At 38.9% G+C, this 17,149-nt stretch overlaps 1 protein-coding gene across 2 annotated transcripts in view; it reads left to right on the forward strand.

Annotated features, from left to right (window-relative positions):
- The window catches only part of CCNY (cyclin Y), a 130,887-nt gene that overhangs the window by 98,875 nt on the left and 14,863 nt on the right, over positions 1 to 17,149 (forward strand). For both annotated transcript variants that reach the window (XM_064444977.1, XM_064444978.1), the window contains 2 exons: positions 2,958 to 3,015; positions 3,118 to 3,237. In XM_064444977.1, the coding sequence (XP_064301047.1) occupies positions 2,958 to 3,015; positions 3,118 to 3,237 (178 nt within the window). The remainder of the gene's footprint in view (positions 1 to 2,957; positions 3,016 to 3,117; positions 3,238 to 17,149) is intronic.

Below are 17,149 nucleotides of genomic sequence, written 5' to 3' on the forward strand. Positions count from 1 at the left end.
TAAGCTGGTACGTCATTCGGGACCATGTTTCAGGTCACTGGAACCTATTACACTTCTTGAAACAAAGCTGACATCTAAAGAGGCACAAGAGCAGAAAGTCTTAAGACTTGATCCCTGCTGAAAGCTCTTAGAGGATTTCCAAGACATCAGTGGGCTTTGGACTGAAACATGGCAATATGTAAAGCAAAAGTTGAAGTGAAATCTTTTCACAAATTTTTTAATCTCATTTCCTAGGAAATGAGGCATTAGTGATCATGCTTGGATTACTTGTTTATCCATCTGTGGTTCCCTTTTTCCCCTTTCCTCTATCATCCCTGGGTTAGTTTGGCTAACTAGTCAATTTTTATGATGCGTGACTAATAAAGATCTCAAAGATAATCAGACTTTTCAGTTTTGGTGAAATAAATTATTCTTAAGCACTATGTTAAGTATCATGCCAGCTGAGGGGAAGGCTCTGGAGAATGGGGCACATTAGGGGCTACGAAGGGCGAGAAGCTTCACTAAGAGCTCACAGTCGAGCAGGAGGAATCCAGAGCCGACGTACACCAGACTCGCTTTGTGCTGATTGCCATGGAGCTGATTTCTGTCTGCAGTAAAATATGTCTATTCGTGGTCTTACAGAACTTGATGCAAATCTGATCTACAACTGGTAAACAGAGAAGCTAAACCTTTATAAAATAAGAAGCCCATGTCAGTGTTTTGAAAACAAATATGTTCTGAATATTATCTTCCTGGGAAACTTGCTATCTGTCCTTTCACTTTTGTAATGGAGAGGCAATTCAGTCAGGAAAAACTTTGCTGCTTCTCCCTCCTGAAGCTGCCCTGGGTGGGGAGGTGTGTTGTAAACGCGCCCTCTGCCGCACTCGTGACAGATGGTCTCAGCAGTGATGCTGGAGCAAAGTTGCATATGTCAATTAACAACTCTGAAATAAAGGATGTGAAATTACTGTTCTGTCTTCGGCTGTCTCTGATTTAGGAACAGAGGGGCAATGTGATAACATTCAGTTGTACTTGCTGCTGAAACAGCAATAGCAAAACATATGTTCTGTTTCCTGCCATTATAGGCAAAAGGAAGTTGTTGACGTATGTGGTAGATTTTGGTTCGTTATGGGGGGGTGGAGAGTAAGAAACCACTGTCACTTTTACGTAGACTCAAGGTTGATTTGGGCAGAAAATGAGTCAAGCACCTGCTTTGCTAGAGAAGAATTCTTTTCAGACAGTATTTGTTGCTTTTCTCTTGCACAGTAGGCTTAAAACTAGATTATTTTCTAATAGTCCAAACTTTCACCAAGCCCAGTTTTTCGAGAAACTATACATGAAATAGAAAATTCCTTCATATGTTTCCCACAATTAATTTGATTTTAACATTCTAGTTATCATTCCTTCTTTTCCCAGTGTCTCCTAGCATTGTTACACTGATTGGCTTTCTGCAGCTTTTGTTGTGCTTAGCTATTCAACAAGTGGTAGAAGACTACACTTATCTTGTTTTTGGAGGAATGCATAAGTATTGGTGAATTTGCTGCATAAATAAATAAATTAAATAAACCCCAACAAACTAGCCATGAAAAATGCCTAGATCAATTAGTAGATGGTTCATTTTTGACATATAACAATGTGAATTTGTTCTAATGAGGACGAAAACCTATCAACTCTTTTTGTGTGTGTGTGTGTAACAGATTTTTTTTTTTGAGGGCAATCAAATGTACCTTCATAGCATGCAGCAGCTACAGCATGAAGAAATAAAACAGGAAATTCTTTGTTTCTCTCTTCTCATTGTGAAAGGCCACAGTTTACTGTAGCTCATCAGTGATTCCAGTGAGACTACTTCTGTGTTAAGATACAAGCCTTTTTATGTAGGGGTAAAAAAGTCTGACCTAAAATCCTTGCAGATTAAGAATTTTTTTTGTAATTATCTCCGTCTGCTTTTTTGTTTTAATTTAGGTACTTTTTTTAAAAAAAAAAAGTGTTTATTTCCAGTGTTTGCGCGCTTTGTAGCAGGAAAAAATGTCACCTTCAGATGTTGAGGTTTAAATGTTAGCTGCTAACAAGTACATTTTTAGACATGACTCCACTGTGTAAAACTCATGTTTGTGTGCTCCGAGAGACACGTGCTGTTGTGTGAAGATAGATAACATATTCAGTGGTTTCTCTCTTAAGAACTCTATGACCCAAGTACCAGGGATGCTATAAAAAAGATGGCATTGTAATAAGTAAGTGACATGGATGCACCTGTCCGGAAAGTGTCCAGCTCTGAGTGGTACTGTTATACCACTTGCTTTTGTGATTGTTCATGATCCCGCCAAGTTTACACACAGCAAAAATTTTGTGTTCTGGATGTTAGGCACGTGAAGTTACATCAACTTTCATGCTGACCTTGAGCAACAGGGATGTGAGAGCAACAGAGCAAATAAAACCAATGAACAGGAATATTATTTTGTCTGAAACTTTTTTGCATATAGTCCTTTTACTTTCAGAAATCCTTAGTAGGATAGGGTTTTCCAAAGAAATCAGTGAAGTATGTATGTATTAACTAAAGTATACCTGTCAAAATAGTGCTGCATATTCGTAAATGTTCATGATGTTGACAACAGAGGAGGGAGAGGAATTACTTAAAAGAAGAGGTTGCAAGGATTAACAGTTAAGAGAAAGAGTAAACTGATTGTGCGATAAGTTTGCATCTCAAGTTGTGAAAAAGCCTCACAGTAGAGAGTGCAAAAGCTGTGCGTCTTGGGCATTGAAAGCTGAAAAATTTAGCATACTTTGTAATATGGATTTCATATTACACATAAACCTTATGGCAGAATAGGTCCAGATCCTATTTGAAAATCACATTTCTGCAGTGTTCCTAAGCACCCTGCACGTGAGAAGTATTGGAGTTTTAACAATACAGTAGTGTCTGAGAGCTGTGTGCTGTCATATTCAGATAATGACGCTACTTTGGTTTTAATACCTTTTAGGGACACAGACGGAAGAATGCTCTTAGATATTTTTGATGAAAACCTTCATCCCCTTTCGGTAAGTTCATCTGCCTCTTCTTCTCTTTCATGTGAACTGTCTTTTTTTTCCTGTTTGCTTCGTTTTGTTTCAGTCACCTATTTGGAAGTATTTATTCCTTAGAAATCCGAAGTGCCACCAGATTACGACAAACATGACCCAGAGCAGAAACAGATTTACCGCTTTGTTCGGACGTTGTTCAGTGCCGCTCAACTGACTGCTGAATGTGCCATTGTCACCCTGGTGAGTGTCGGAGGGATGACCTCAATGATCTGACAGACCCAGTTTTGTTCCCAAAGCTTGGGTTTGTATGATTTAATAGAATTTCTTGATGGGAAGAGGTACTACAGTTCATTTTCTTACAGAGAGCCAGTGATGGAAGAAAAGATTGGGTGACATGCGGCAGAAAAGTCAGGGTTATGTCTTGCCCTCACAGAGTGATAATGTTACAGGCCACCAAGGTGACTAATACAAAACACAGGTGGCATAAGTGGTCTGAACAGGAGGGAATGTTAAAAGAAGAACGGCTTCCACTTTTGGGGGGTTTGCTGTGTATCATTGTAGCTCCCAGCAGAGACTTGGGAACAGCTGTAGGTAATTTAATCGCACTAAAAAGAATTGATGGGCACATGAAGGATTTGGTGAATGACTGGGACATGTTGGTGATGGCTCTGTTTTACTTGCACTGTACTTGTCTTTCAGGACCATGTCATAGGATCGAACAATTGTACTCAAGGCTGAAGCTTAGCTCCTTAAAAATAGCACCACACAAAAGAAGGTTCAGATTTTCAGCTGGTATGGATCAGTATAGCAGTGTGGATTAAAAGAGCTAAAGTGTTCTCCACCAGCTGAGAATTTCTTAATTTTCCTGAAATTTTTATCCTGCCAACTCTGACAAGCCTCTTCAGCTTTCAGGCATGATTTTGGCCGTGTTCTTGACTCAGAGAATTTAAAAAACAAAATGTTTTTTTCTACCACTACAACATGTGGTTTCATAACAGCTTTGTTATGCACTTGAGATGGAAAAAGGGGAAATTGTAGAAGGTGGATTTTGAAGCTCAGGCCTACTCATTTCCTGTGTTAATCTCTCTCCCTTGGCTTCTAAGATTAGTTGGCAGGCTTTCTTTTTCAGACGGTCAGAATGAATTGTAGTAGCCAGTACAGAACAGGAATATGAGAGAAATAGGGCAAGAAACACCCTGCATTTCTCTACCCTTACATTGTGAAGTATTACTCTACCTAGTTACTTGACCCAGCCATTACTTGTTTTCTGAAATGACGTTTTGTCTGTTCTTTTACATAATTGTACTAAGCTCTTGCTGTTCTCTGTTTTCTTCCGAAGTGTTTTCTGCTGGAGACAAGATATGTTGTGTGAATCAGGATGTTCTTTTGTAGTTTTAATTAATCTGCTGTCAAATACAGTGAAACCTTGCTGTATTTATCTGTTGTTTGATCTTAGGTTATTTGATCAATAAGAGCACTGTTTAGCAGAAGGGAAGAGGGCTTTTTTTTATAACAATACCTTCCTGTTATTGCAATGCATGGAAAGTTCTTCCGCACAAGTCTTGTTAAGTCAGGTGTATATTTGCAGTATCAATTGTTTGTAGCTACGTACTTGCCTCTTCTAGTTCTCATGTGGTTTCCCTGCAAGTAACTCTTTGGTGTGATCTGCAATGAAGTACAAATGTGTTTAACTCATTTGTTACATTGCAGAGGCAGTTTCCGTAGTTGTTAGTGCTTGAAACCTTAGGTGGCTTAGGTTCTTTGCCCAACACAATGATAACATATAAACTGTTTATTAGCCTAGTTCTCAAAGCAGCCAAGCAGATGTTTGCAGATAGATTTTGTCCAGGTGGTCGGCATTCCTGTTCTGCTATTCTTGCTCATGTTTTCAGGATAACAGCACCTGCTTGTCCCCTCTTTCCAGAAAGCTTCAGAGTTTTCAGATAAATGGTGTTCTACAAGCATGAAATTCTGCTGCTGCTGTTTTGAGTTTCCTCTGTACTTGTAGATCTCAATTCTTTATTTGTTAGTATCATCAGGAGGGGCCCCAGATGGATGTTGTTTCTGAAGTGTTTAGATGTGGAAATTAATCTGTTAAAAAGCAATCAACCCTTCCCCCTTCCCCCCACTACTGAAATCTTAATAGTGTTGATATTGCTATTTATGAACCTTCCAAGTGCTTTCAATTTTGATATCCTGTCTCCAGAAGAAGAGAGCAGAATTCCCTGCTGGAGCTTATGTTTTGCCATAGTCTGGCTGTCCATCAGAGAGCAATCTGATAGCCCTGTCTGCCACTTGTTCCTCCTGGGAGGGTTGCCAGAAGGCAGGAGGTATATCTGTGGAGATCACAGTACATTTTGAACAAGATGCTACAACTATTATCTTCCATTCACTCTAATTATTTTTAAACTGTCCTAACCACCCCTTTTTACTGCCCAAATTATTAACATGGTCTGAGGTGTGTAGTTGAATGCACTTGGTGTTTGTCTTTCCACATGCCATTAGTCAGGTACAAGCAGCAGTTACAATTGGTTATATAGCAGTCTGTATGTTCAGCACAGGAGCTGAGTAGGTGTGAAAACCCACACTTAGATAAGCTAGTCTCCAGCAAAAAGCCAGCACTGTATTGCTTCAAGCACTTAATTAAAATATTTAAATTAAACCCTCCACTATTACAGCAAAACCAATTTATAATTAAACAAAAAATTTAATTTTCACATGGCTTCTAGAGCTGCCAAGAGATTTCCCATACTGATAGGTGAAAAGTTAAAATCTCAGGTTGAAACAATTAAATACTCATTCACATTATTTATTTATAAAATAATACCATAATTATAAAATTAGTTTTAAGAATTGTGTTGCTGATTTAAAGTCTTGCAAATAATGTTTTTTGTCCCAGTGAACGGCTGAAGTATTCTCTGTGTCCTGGCTTTGTGAGAAAAAAATGCACATTTGCTTTTTTCTCGAGCTAGAGTATTCCCACCCTTGCTAAAACTGAGAAGTGTCTGTCTCATCTTCACCGTCTTCTCAAGTGCAGAGGTAGCAAGTTGTACTTACGTTAATCTGCTAATTGGGTAGCAAATAGAAATGTGAACGGGAGTGTTATCCATACCAACAGGGAAGCAATACAATGTTTGCATGTCATGAAAATTAAATATTTATGCTTTGTTATTTTGTTCTGTGAAAACAATCCTATTAACTAGACCTGAAGAGGAGAATGGTCCAAGTTTTCTGCTTTGCCTTGGCATGACTTTCTGAGTTTTTTGCAAATAGGACAATTCTAAACCTCCCAATATACTTCTGCATCTGTAGTAGTTTCAGAGAGGATACATTTTGCATTTGCAAATATGCAGATAGGCAAATATGCTCAGTCTCTATGCTATGGACTGATCAGATATGTGAGCTGAATTCCTGAAGTTCAGAGTAGTGTGCTTTTGAAATATGTTATGAAGTTTATATTGTGAGCGAAAGGATTTGATGTTGGGAAATTTGAAGTACAGAAGAATAAATTCTCCTTATGAAAAATGGATTCAATTAATGTAGCCAGATGTTCCTGAGTTCTTACTGTACTCTTCAGTGACATTTGCAGCAACTAAGTAGAGAGACAATATTACTGAACTGTGCTGTGAAAATTGTAGTATTTGAGGAGAACTGTGTTTTCTGTGTGTTTGGAAAAAGGAGAAAGCTTTTAATTGGTTTCCTTTCACTGGTATATTTTTACTTTTAAATGCTGTTAAAATACCTTTTTTTTCATATTTCAACTGAAGTATCAAAAATCTGACACTTCTTTAAAAGAAAACAAAAGCACAAAAGAAAGCGATCAGAGTGCATAGAGACACTTGATCTGCAGCAGAGGTCCTTTGTAGTTGGCCCAGTAAAACTACCAATCCTTATACAGCTAATGGAAGATGCAGGTGCCTCCGAAGACCTCAGAGTACAATGTAAAGTACTGTTTATTGTCTGGTTTGCCACTGTCGCTCTCTATCCAGTGACTGTAAGGGATCATCATGAGGGTGGCTGGGTGAGCAAGGCAAAGCATTGAAGCTGGGCTCCACCTTGTGTAGGAAACCCACGAGAATCATAGAATCATTAACGTTGGAAAAGACCTCTAGGATCATCAAGTCCAACCATCAACCCAACACCACCATGCGTCCTTAACCATGTCCCAGAGTGCCACATCTACACATTTTTGAACACCTCCAAGAATGGTGACTCCACCACCTCTCTGGGCAGCCTGTTCCAATGCCTGACCACTCCTTCACTAAAGAAATTTTTCCTAATATCCAATCTAAACCTCCCCTGATGCAACTTGAGGCCATTTTCTCTCATCCTGTTGCTTGTTACTTGGGAGAAAAGACCAACACCCACCTCACGACAACCTCCTGTCAGGTAGTTATAGAGAGTGATAAGGTCTCCCCTGAGCGAGCTTTTCTCCAGACTAAACAACCCCAGTTCTCTCAGCTGCGTCTTGTAAGACTTGTTCTCCAGACCTTTCACCAGCTTCGCTGCCCTTCTCTGGACATGCTCCAGCACCTTGATGTCCTTCTTGTAGTGAGGGGCCCAAAACTGCACACAGTACTCGAGGTGTGGCCTCACCAGTGCCGAATACAGGGGCACTATCACCTCCCTGCTCCTGCTGGCCACACTATTCCTGATACAAGCCAGGATGCTGTTGGCCTTCTTGGCCGCCTGAGCACACTGCCAGCTCATGTTCAGCCAACTGTCAACCAACACTCCCGGGTCCTTCTCTACCAGGCAACTTTCCAGCCACTCTTCCCCAAGCCTGTAGCGTTGCATGGGGTTGTGACCTGCGTGAAGAACATTGACACTTAGCCTTGTTGAACCTCATAAAATTGGCCTCAGCCCACAATACAGCCTGTCCCTCTGCAGAATCTTCCTACCCGGGAGCAGATTCACACTCCTGCCTAACTTGGTGTCATCTGCAGACTTACGGAGGGTGCACTCAATACTCTCCTCCACATCATGGATAAAGGTATTAAACAAGAACTGGCCCCAATATTGAGTCCTGGGAAACACCACTCATGACCAGCCACCAACTGAATTCAGCTCTGTTCACCACAGCTCTTTGGGCCTGGCCATCCGAGAAGTTTTTTACCCAGCAAAGAGTATACCTGTCTAAGTCATGAGCAGCTAGTTTCTCTAGGACGATGCTGTGGGAGACAGTGTCAAAGACTTTACAAAAGTCCAGGTAGAAAACATCCACGGCCTTTCCCTCATCCACTGGGCTGGTCACCTGGTCCTAGAAGGAGATCACGTTGGTCAGGCATGACCTATCTTTCATGAAGCCGTGCTGGCTGGACCTGATCCCCTGGTTGTTCTACATGTGCCTGGTGAGCTCACTGAAGATGAACTGCTCCATAATCTTCCCTGGTACTGAGGTCAGGCTGACTGGCCTGTAGTTCCCTGGTGAACTCCCCTTGGAAGAGTTGTGTGTATCCAGTCTTGTTGGTGTCCATCTTTGTCCTGGGCTTCAAGCATTCCCTGGGTGATGGCTGAAGAAGGTCTCCCAGGCACAGAGAAAAGGTCTCTCCACCCGTGCTCTGGATCCTGAGCCCCTTGGCAGCTGGCCATGTGTCTGGGTACACTCCAGAGAAGGGCAAAAGGAACAGGGGCTTCATACCTGTGCTCTGGACACTGGCAGGAGCAGAAGATTCAGATTCTGGTCCCTGTTTTTAGAGCTATTCTCATCTTTTGACTGCAGTCTAATATACAACACATGAGCGATTATCAGTTATTACTTATATGTCTCTCCATCAAGTCTTGCTTTAGGCCTGCTGGGATATACACATCATAAAAAGAGAATATTCAGGCTGGGGGTTGGGAGGGAATTTTTTTTTTAGTCCCCAAGAGAAGAGGACATTCAGTCAAAGAATGGGTGTCTGCTTCCTGATGCATCTCTAAGGGCTTCTGTGTGGGCAAGGAATGAACACTGATCCCAGTTTTAGACTGGAAAGTCGATATTGCCTAATAGTTTGAGTGCATTTTATAGGTATTATAGATCTTTGTCTTAAAATGAGTATATTGGGGCAAACCTGGAGATGTGTGACTTTTCTCTCAGTTCCATTAGTGCTTCCTATAAATATCTACAATGGTACTTTGCAGTTGTTCACATTTTCAGAGTTTTGGGACTGCATTTCTTATTATTTTTCAACATTTGGTCTCAAAAATTTAAAAATGTATGAATTTGCAAGGACCATGATGATGTGATGTCCTTTTCCACCAAATGTATGGCACCAGACCTTTGTGGAACATTTTAAATGCCCAGCTGGGTAATTACAAAGCACAGTTATTTCTGGAGAGTCGTGGTAAGGAACTGGCTGCTTGCTTAGAACAGAGCATATGGCAATATAGTGATTGAATTAGAGCTGTAATTTGGCTATATGGGACCCACTACCAATTATAATTTTTTCCATACCAATATCTTTTCACTTTCAAGGCATTGTGACACACTAAAGTTTTCTCATTAAAGAGAGGGGACTGTATTTCTTTGAGATGTGTTGGGATGGAAACTGTCTTCATTAGTTATTCTGTGCTTCTGCAACTTATCATGTGGGTTACCTAGTGAGTTCATATGGATTTTAAATGGGAGACGGAGGGAATGAGGTTTTTGCAAATACTTGTTCATTTGTAGATTCTCAATTTTGGTAAATAAAATACCAAAACCATCATCTCCTTTCTGTCAGTGTAAATCAAGTGAGAAATAATTAAAGCCACTAGAGTTTTATTGGTAAAATAGAGATAGAATTTGACATAAAGCAATATAAAAATAGCATGAGAAAAGATAATGCTTGGCGCTTGCTGCTGCCTCAAAATTCAGAATTATTCTAGTAATGTCAGTGACATTCCTTGCTGATGGCCTGTTATTTTAGTGTGCTGAGACTCCCACTCAGCCTCCCTGGAGTCAATGCACAACTTCTGACCTCTCCATGTTGCACCACAGGAAGCTCTAGTACTGCAGACAGATATAATCACAGAATAATTTCGGTTGGAAGGGACCTCTGGAGGTCATGTCTGGTCTGGCCTGTGCTCAAAACACGACCAGCTGGATCAGGCTGATCAGGGCTTGACCAGTTGAGTTCTGAATTTCTCTGAGGATGGAAATTTCATAACCTCCATAGAAAACCTGCTCCATTGTTTTAGGGAAACCCCCAAAAAAGAACTACAGTATTTTAGGTACTTTGACTGCAATTCCAGTGTGATAAGAGGTATCAGTGGGATAGAAGAAGTTAATGCTGAACAGCTTCAAGATGAAGTAACAAGGAAACTTCTGTAAGAATCCCATAGTAAGATTTTAATAAAATGTGAGTGGTCCTTTGGATTATGAAATACTGAAATTAAATTATTTGATACTTAAGTATTTGGTGTATATCTTCCTTAAGGGGAAAAAAAGGAGGAAATAAACCTCATTCAGTATTTTAACTTTTCTTTCTAGTTGAGTATTATATAACATATAAAGTACATTATAATGTCCTCTGAGATGGAAAAAATTAGATGCTGTTTCACACTAATTAAAACTGAACCTCTTCAATGCTATCTTTAGTTTTCAATTACTTCAAACAGATTTATGTTCTATTGATTGGGATGTTGTGTAACCAACGCTCTGATATCCAGGATTGTGAGGAGAAGGACATCCTAGATAACTGGGACAACACTGGATGTTGTGGTTACTATCAGACACTTGGAAAGTCCAGGATGGACTTACCCAACTGGAAATAATCACCCTGGAGATTAGTTCTGGCTCGGCAGTAGCCCTGCTGGAGTGGCGCTGCTGGAACTTGGATGCTGGTGCCAATCCGTTTAGCCTTGTACCATGTTACAGTTTTGTGTCTGGATAAAAGAAGCCCCTCAGGACTAGTGGTGATAATGGGTGGCTAAATGCTTCACCACCATGCTACTGCAAGTCCAAGTCCTGGGAGTTGAGATCAGAGGCATCCAAACTAGCTCAGCATGGAGTCATTTTGGGTCTGGCAGGTTTATGAGCTCAAGATATGTGCTGAAACAGATCAGTTCTGCACCTCTGCTGGACTTGAAATGGCTTTGGAAGCCATTTAACTACATTCCTGTGGTGCTGCATCTAAGATAATGAATGTCTCCAGAGCTCACTGAGCTCAAAGCCAATATGAGATTATCTATACCCATGGAGTGGTAATTTTATTTAATTAATAGAATTAAATTATTTCAAATTAAGATAAAAGAATTCTTAACAAAGGCAAATCACCCAATTGGTTTCATTTATGATTAAATAATAATTTGCTGGTATTCCAAATGTAAAGGTCAATCATTGCAAAATCATGGTCCTAGTGTGTGGGAAGAAATGGAAAATAATAATCCAATATTGCTCTTTTGAAATCTTAACTCTGTACAGTGTATCTTCTGAAGTGGGCTTAAGTTATTAAAATGTCTCCAATGACGTGCAATTGTCACGCAATGCTTGTTAGACTGACAGTTGTGTAAAATCCTGTGGTTTATTCCTAAACATTAATAATAGAGGCATCAAACTCGAAGGTATTGAGTTTGTAAGTAAAAATGTATTGATGGACTAATGTCCATTGATATTTTCCAGATCAGAACTGCATTTTCATTTCAGATAGGAATTGAATTACATTACAAATTAGTTTTGAAGATTGTAGTGTTGTTGGTATTAACTCTGAGTTATGCTTCTTGTTTACAAGCTGAGAAAAATTCAGAATTTTATGTTGTTTGACTGAAACCACTGAGAGCTTTTGCTAATGTCACATCAGGAACTTCAATCTTCCATTTAAATAATCTTGTTATCATTCTGTAAAAATCTATAAACCTACAGTCATAGAACTAAGTGGGTAATGATAGGTGTGATAAAGATGGCTCTTGGAAGTTACTGAAGTGCTTGAGCAGAACTAGGTGTTGAATTAAGGCAGAATAAATCTGTTGTCGTTTTGGAATTCAGCTTTTGAATATCTAGTAGAGAAGTGCTCAGAAGTTTTGCCACAAGAGCTTACATTCAGAAGAGGCACTGCAAGGGATGAATTAAACAGAAATAATATTGGTATAACAGCTTCAATTTGTTTTAAGCTTTAGTTCCATTCATAAGCATGGATCCAGCTATTAAAAGTGAGTGGAGGCAAATCACAACATTTATTTTAACTTATGTCTTCTAGATACTAAAAGCTCATTTTATCTTTTATTAGTTCTGGACCTATAGAGGAACACCTGCTGCAATAATCCAGAGGAGATGAGGTTTTCAGACTTTTGTTTAAAAAAAAAAAAAAATACCCAACCAACCCCCCAATAAAACCCCAACACACCAAAAAAACCCACAAACAACAACAACAAAACACAAAAAAGGCAAACCTACGTTTTACACATTGTTTCTTCTACATTTTTTTGGTCTCTTGACATGTAAGTAAATTTCTTCGAGCATTATGAGATGCAAGTTACAATATTCTTTTCTGCAGTGACCTTTTAAAATTCAGCTGTATTACATGACTTTACAGCAACTAGTCCTAAAGAAAATGTAGAAAGTTTTGCTTTTGAAAATTAAGCTAGTGGAATTCTTTACAACACATGAATATACTGAACCACATAATGTACACAGAATCTCAAGCCTGTTCAATACAAAACCCATATTTAAGAAAATTACCCATCTTTAAGACACTACTCAATATATAGACATAATTGCATATAAATGGCATTTCTGTATGTAACACCATTACAGGGTCAATATTTTCAGTTATTTTATTAATTAATTAAATAATTAATTAATGAGGTGGAGCGTGCCTGCCTGCATATGGGAAGACTCGCTTGCTTTTGCCAGCAAGAGCAGGTGTTGTTCTCCCACCAGCCACGAGCTTGTTTGGGATGAGTGGCGTAGTGACTAACCATCCACCAGTCCTTCCTCTTCATATGGGCAGAGAGCCACCTGGCCCTTCTCCAAAAGTCTGTACTGATTCAGCACATCTTTGCAGCAGCCAGAAGCATCCCCCTTCAGTGGTGCAGGCTGCTGAGTGCATGGCAGACTCTACCTCCTTTTTTCCTCTGATGTCCCATCAAAGTAAAAATCTTGGTGCTTGGGCTGTTAACATGGCCTGGGCCAAGTGTATTAAAATGCTCTGAGATTAAAACAGTGGTCAGAGCTCCACTTGTCAAGAATAATGAACTTTCTCATCTGTACATAGGAGACAGGGCTCACTTGGTTGGGTGTATTCTGCTGTTCTGAGGATGCTCTACATCAGTAGGGTGAGAGCTCAAGTATGTACCAGCCTTTCTCTGCCTGAATTTCACTATCCACAGTGTCACCTGGTTCTCTCCAAACTAGAGCTAGAGAGAGCTAGAATGAAGACTCTGTGTGTAACTGAGTGAGCTTGATTGCAAGTTGAAGAACTACACTAACGTGACAGCATAGGCCTCTCTTTGGGAGACAAGTCCTAGATCATAGTGAATTCCCACATTAGCCAAAGACCTAAAACTTTTAAAAATGCTACAAAAAAGTTTTGTTCTTTTTCTGTCTTCTCTACTTCTCTTACTTGAAGACACACTTGAAGCACAGGACTGAGTCAGGGAGGCCACAGGAAGCGAACAAACCAAAACACTGTCTTTTAGAGCATTTTCAGGAAAGGAGCCAGAAGCCACCCTAAGCACCTTTCTCCTGGTGAGGTATTTACCATTTTCAGTTTTACTGGAAGATGATACAAAGCCTTGCTCCAGCAAATAGTATGTCTGGAGTTACCCCAAGTTATCACCAAGGACTCAAGAGTGATTATTCGTATCCCTCACCATGCTATTGGAAGATGCTCAAATATGGTAGTGAAGGTAGTATAAGAATAGTGTTTAATCAAGCTCCTATTTAATTTTTAGAGCTGATTTCTCACATACGTGCCTGTGGGAAGGTAGTAGCAAGTGTACACTCCCTTTTAACTTAGGTGTAAGTTCATCTGCTCAAGGTGTAAATTCAGTGTAAATTAATCTGTTATAAATTATTGTTCTTTATGTCTTTCCTTGCAATATCATTCTCATCTGTTCTTACCAATTTATTCTTTCTTCTCTGAATGCCTTTGAATTTGAGCCCACAACAAAATCCTTACTTGTTTTTTTTTCTTTTTTTGTTTCTCTCTCTAAGCTAGAGCTCCACATAAGAAAGGATATAATTTTCTCATTTTTGCATGCTTTGTGTATCTATAGATGGAGAGTATTCATTCAAAATCTACTAGAACTGGGTGTGGGAAGTTGAAATGAAAGGGGTTTGCACTAGCAGTAAAGGGTCAAATTTACCACTGATGTGAAGCAAATTAAGTTCATTTCCTAATTTAAGAGTGGCATGATATTATGGCTTCCATATGCTTGCTGCTTATGAAGCTCCCTGCATTAGCATGGTGCGTTGCTTCAAAGAAGTCCTCTGCTTCCCAGGGACAATTCCACGGAATGCCGTTTGTTCGTAAGTCAAGGAGCAGCGCCGCTTGCTAAGTTGAACAGGTTTGTCTGTGTAATACAGCGTGTAAGGGGTTTGTTTACACAGGCTGCCTGGAAAGCAAAAGGCCGCCTTTTAAACAGAACCATCAGGTAGTGTAGACTCTGGTGAGATCCATGTGCCACCTTTTTACTGAGCTTTGTGTTTCTGCAGTCTCCCAATACCAAGTTCTACATCAAAATCTGTTCAGAGCGATGCTCCAACTAAAAAGTCAAAAGGCTTTTTAATAACAGGCTTGACACATAATTTGTAATTTTGTGCTTAAATAGCATTTTGCCTTCCTTTGAACAATTAGTGAGATTTTGTTTTACAGCATTATAAAACAACGTTATGGTTTTCTTCAGCATTAGGATGGCAGGCAGCAGCAAATCATAGGTAAAGAAGAAATGGTGTATTCAGGAGTCTGGCATCTGGTCTCTTGAAAAATCCACCTTTAGTTTTATGATATCTTGCTACCTGTTAGTTTCTTACATATTAAGAAAAAGCCTGAAAAATCAGCAGTTTTATCTGTGAGGTCTTACGGTGTAAATATTCTGACTTTGTAGCTGAGTATAACTTCGTTTCACGGAGATTTGTGAATGTTTAGTATGCCTGTCTTTTTGTGCACTAGGCTCAAAAGGCTTGTGTTCAACAAAGTGTCTGAAGCACGATTAAGGTTAATTCCTCGTCAACACAAGAAAAATAGAGAACCCTTTGGGGAGTGAGAAAGCCAAAGGTTTTTGACTGAGAATTTTTTTTTGACTAGTCTGTAATATCCAACATACTGTAACTATTCAGACTTTTTGAGTATTCTATAATTTAAAAAATTCATTGAAACTGTTTTGGCATTGTTAGTATTAATGAGATGATGCTTTTCCAGAGAAGATTTCTATGCATTTGCCATTTTGTAAGTATGCTCCTTTTATAAGGTAGTTTTTGTTACTTGTTCAAAGTTAGTCCAGTATTTATTTGAAGGTACAGATATCCCCAAAACTTGGGATAAATATTTTCTAAGTGTTTTGTGCGTTTAGTAATCATCTATAAAACAGTCAGTCCCTCTTAAAAATGTTTAAAATTAAGTACAAAATTTCAACATTATTTTAAAACATACATGTAACAGGAACGTTTTCAGTTTTCTTAGTGGCTATGTATTTCTTATGTTAAAGCAGAAGTGGATTTATTTCAGCATTTGTAGAATAATATCTTTAGGTATTTAAAATCGAAACCAAAATGCTGGCCCTTCAGAATCCCAAGCAGCGTTCTGTTTTTTATAAAATGTGAAGCCTTTCACATATGTATAATATTTTGCAGGTGTATTTTACTGTCATCAGAGTATCGCATAAAGTCTCCTGCTAGTTTCTGTCGGTTGATGTAAACTCTTGTAAGAATACTAGCAACCTAAATAACCACCTAATTGCTTTTAACCACAATGCAGTGAAGGGGGTATTATAAGAGCTGTTACAAGATACAAAGAATAGGTTATTCTTCAGTAAATGCAAACCTTTATTTTTATAGAGTAGCCTATCAGGACTAACTGTTGGTTTTAGTAAATGTGTCTGTGTTGTCATGTTGAAGCACTACCAGTTTCAAGTTCTGCTCCTTCGTGTACAGCAAGTCGTTCCACAGGTGAGAAATGAAACTGCAGAACAAGTTCACTTCCTCGATGCTAGTGAAGGCAGTAAAAAAACTTGTTTCTGAATCAGAGCAGAATTTACTAACTGAATAAATGACTGCATCTGATTTTCCTTAAATCATTGCCAGAAGAGTGCAGTGAAACCCATTTGAAACAATTTCGCAGTGGACTGAGAAATCCATTGCTTGGGAGAGGTGGACTGTTGAGGAGAGAAAATGTTATACTTTTTACATGTGAATTCGTTGTAATATGACTGTATTAGTGACTGCTACAGACACTGACACTTAAGTTTTATTTTCTTTCAGTAAGAGTAGGAAGCAAAGAACTTATACTTTGTGGTGGCCGCTTTGAACAAAAGTTGTCCAACATTGTGTGTTTTGTATTTTTTCTCATGTTTTTCTAGATCAGTGTGCCGTTTATACAAGAGTGTGTGAGACAGTTCATTTTGTGGGCTGAATATCTGTGTACATGTATTCAGATATTAATATTTTTTTATAAAATATATTTCTTTCTGTAAAACATCAAATTATACAACAGCTGTCAACTGGTTTTGATTATTTTGTTGCCAAGCTCTAATTACTTGTACATATCATAATTGTGAAAATTAATTAACAAAACTATATAAAGGATGTAATTGGCCTTGATGTTATTGGTGACTCATAAAAATACAGGAGCTTCAAAGAATATGTATTATTACTTTTAAAGTATGTAATGTTTTCTACTAATGCTAGACCTTTCCAGAAGCACAGATCACTTGAAGGTCCTCTGTGTGCTTGTATGAGAGTGCATCCTTATGGAAAATCACAAGCTGTTCTGGGTTTTAATTTCCCCCTATGTCCCCCCTTTCCCATTCCCCTCAAATCCTTACCAGCTTGTATCCTGCATTGAATTTGGGATATATTAACTATTCGAGTATTATTTGATTACATGCTAATAAACATTAACTTAGTGAAACTGTAGGAGATTTATTATGTGTCTTCTCAGCTAGTGTATAAACTCTTTAAGTGTTGAGGATTGCAGAAGTATTCAGTTTTGTTCACCTTGCATGTAAGTATTCATAATAATTGTAATTTCCC

Source organism: Phalacrocorax carbo, chromosome 2 (assembly GCF_963921805.1).
Source record: "Phalacrocorax carbo chromosome 2, bPhaCar2.1, whole genome shotgun sequence".
NCBI classification, from domain to species: Eukaryota; Metazoa; Chordata; class Aves; order Suliformes; family Phalacrocoracidae; genus Phalacrocorax; species Phalacrocorax carbo.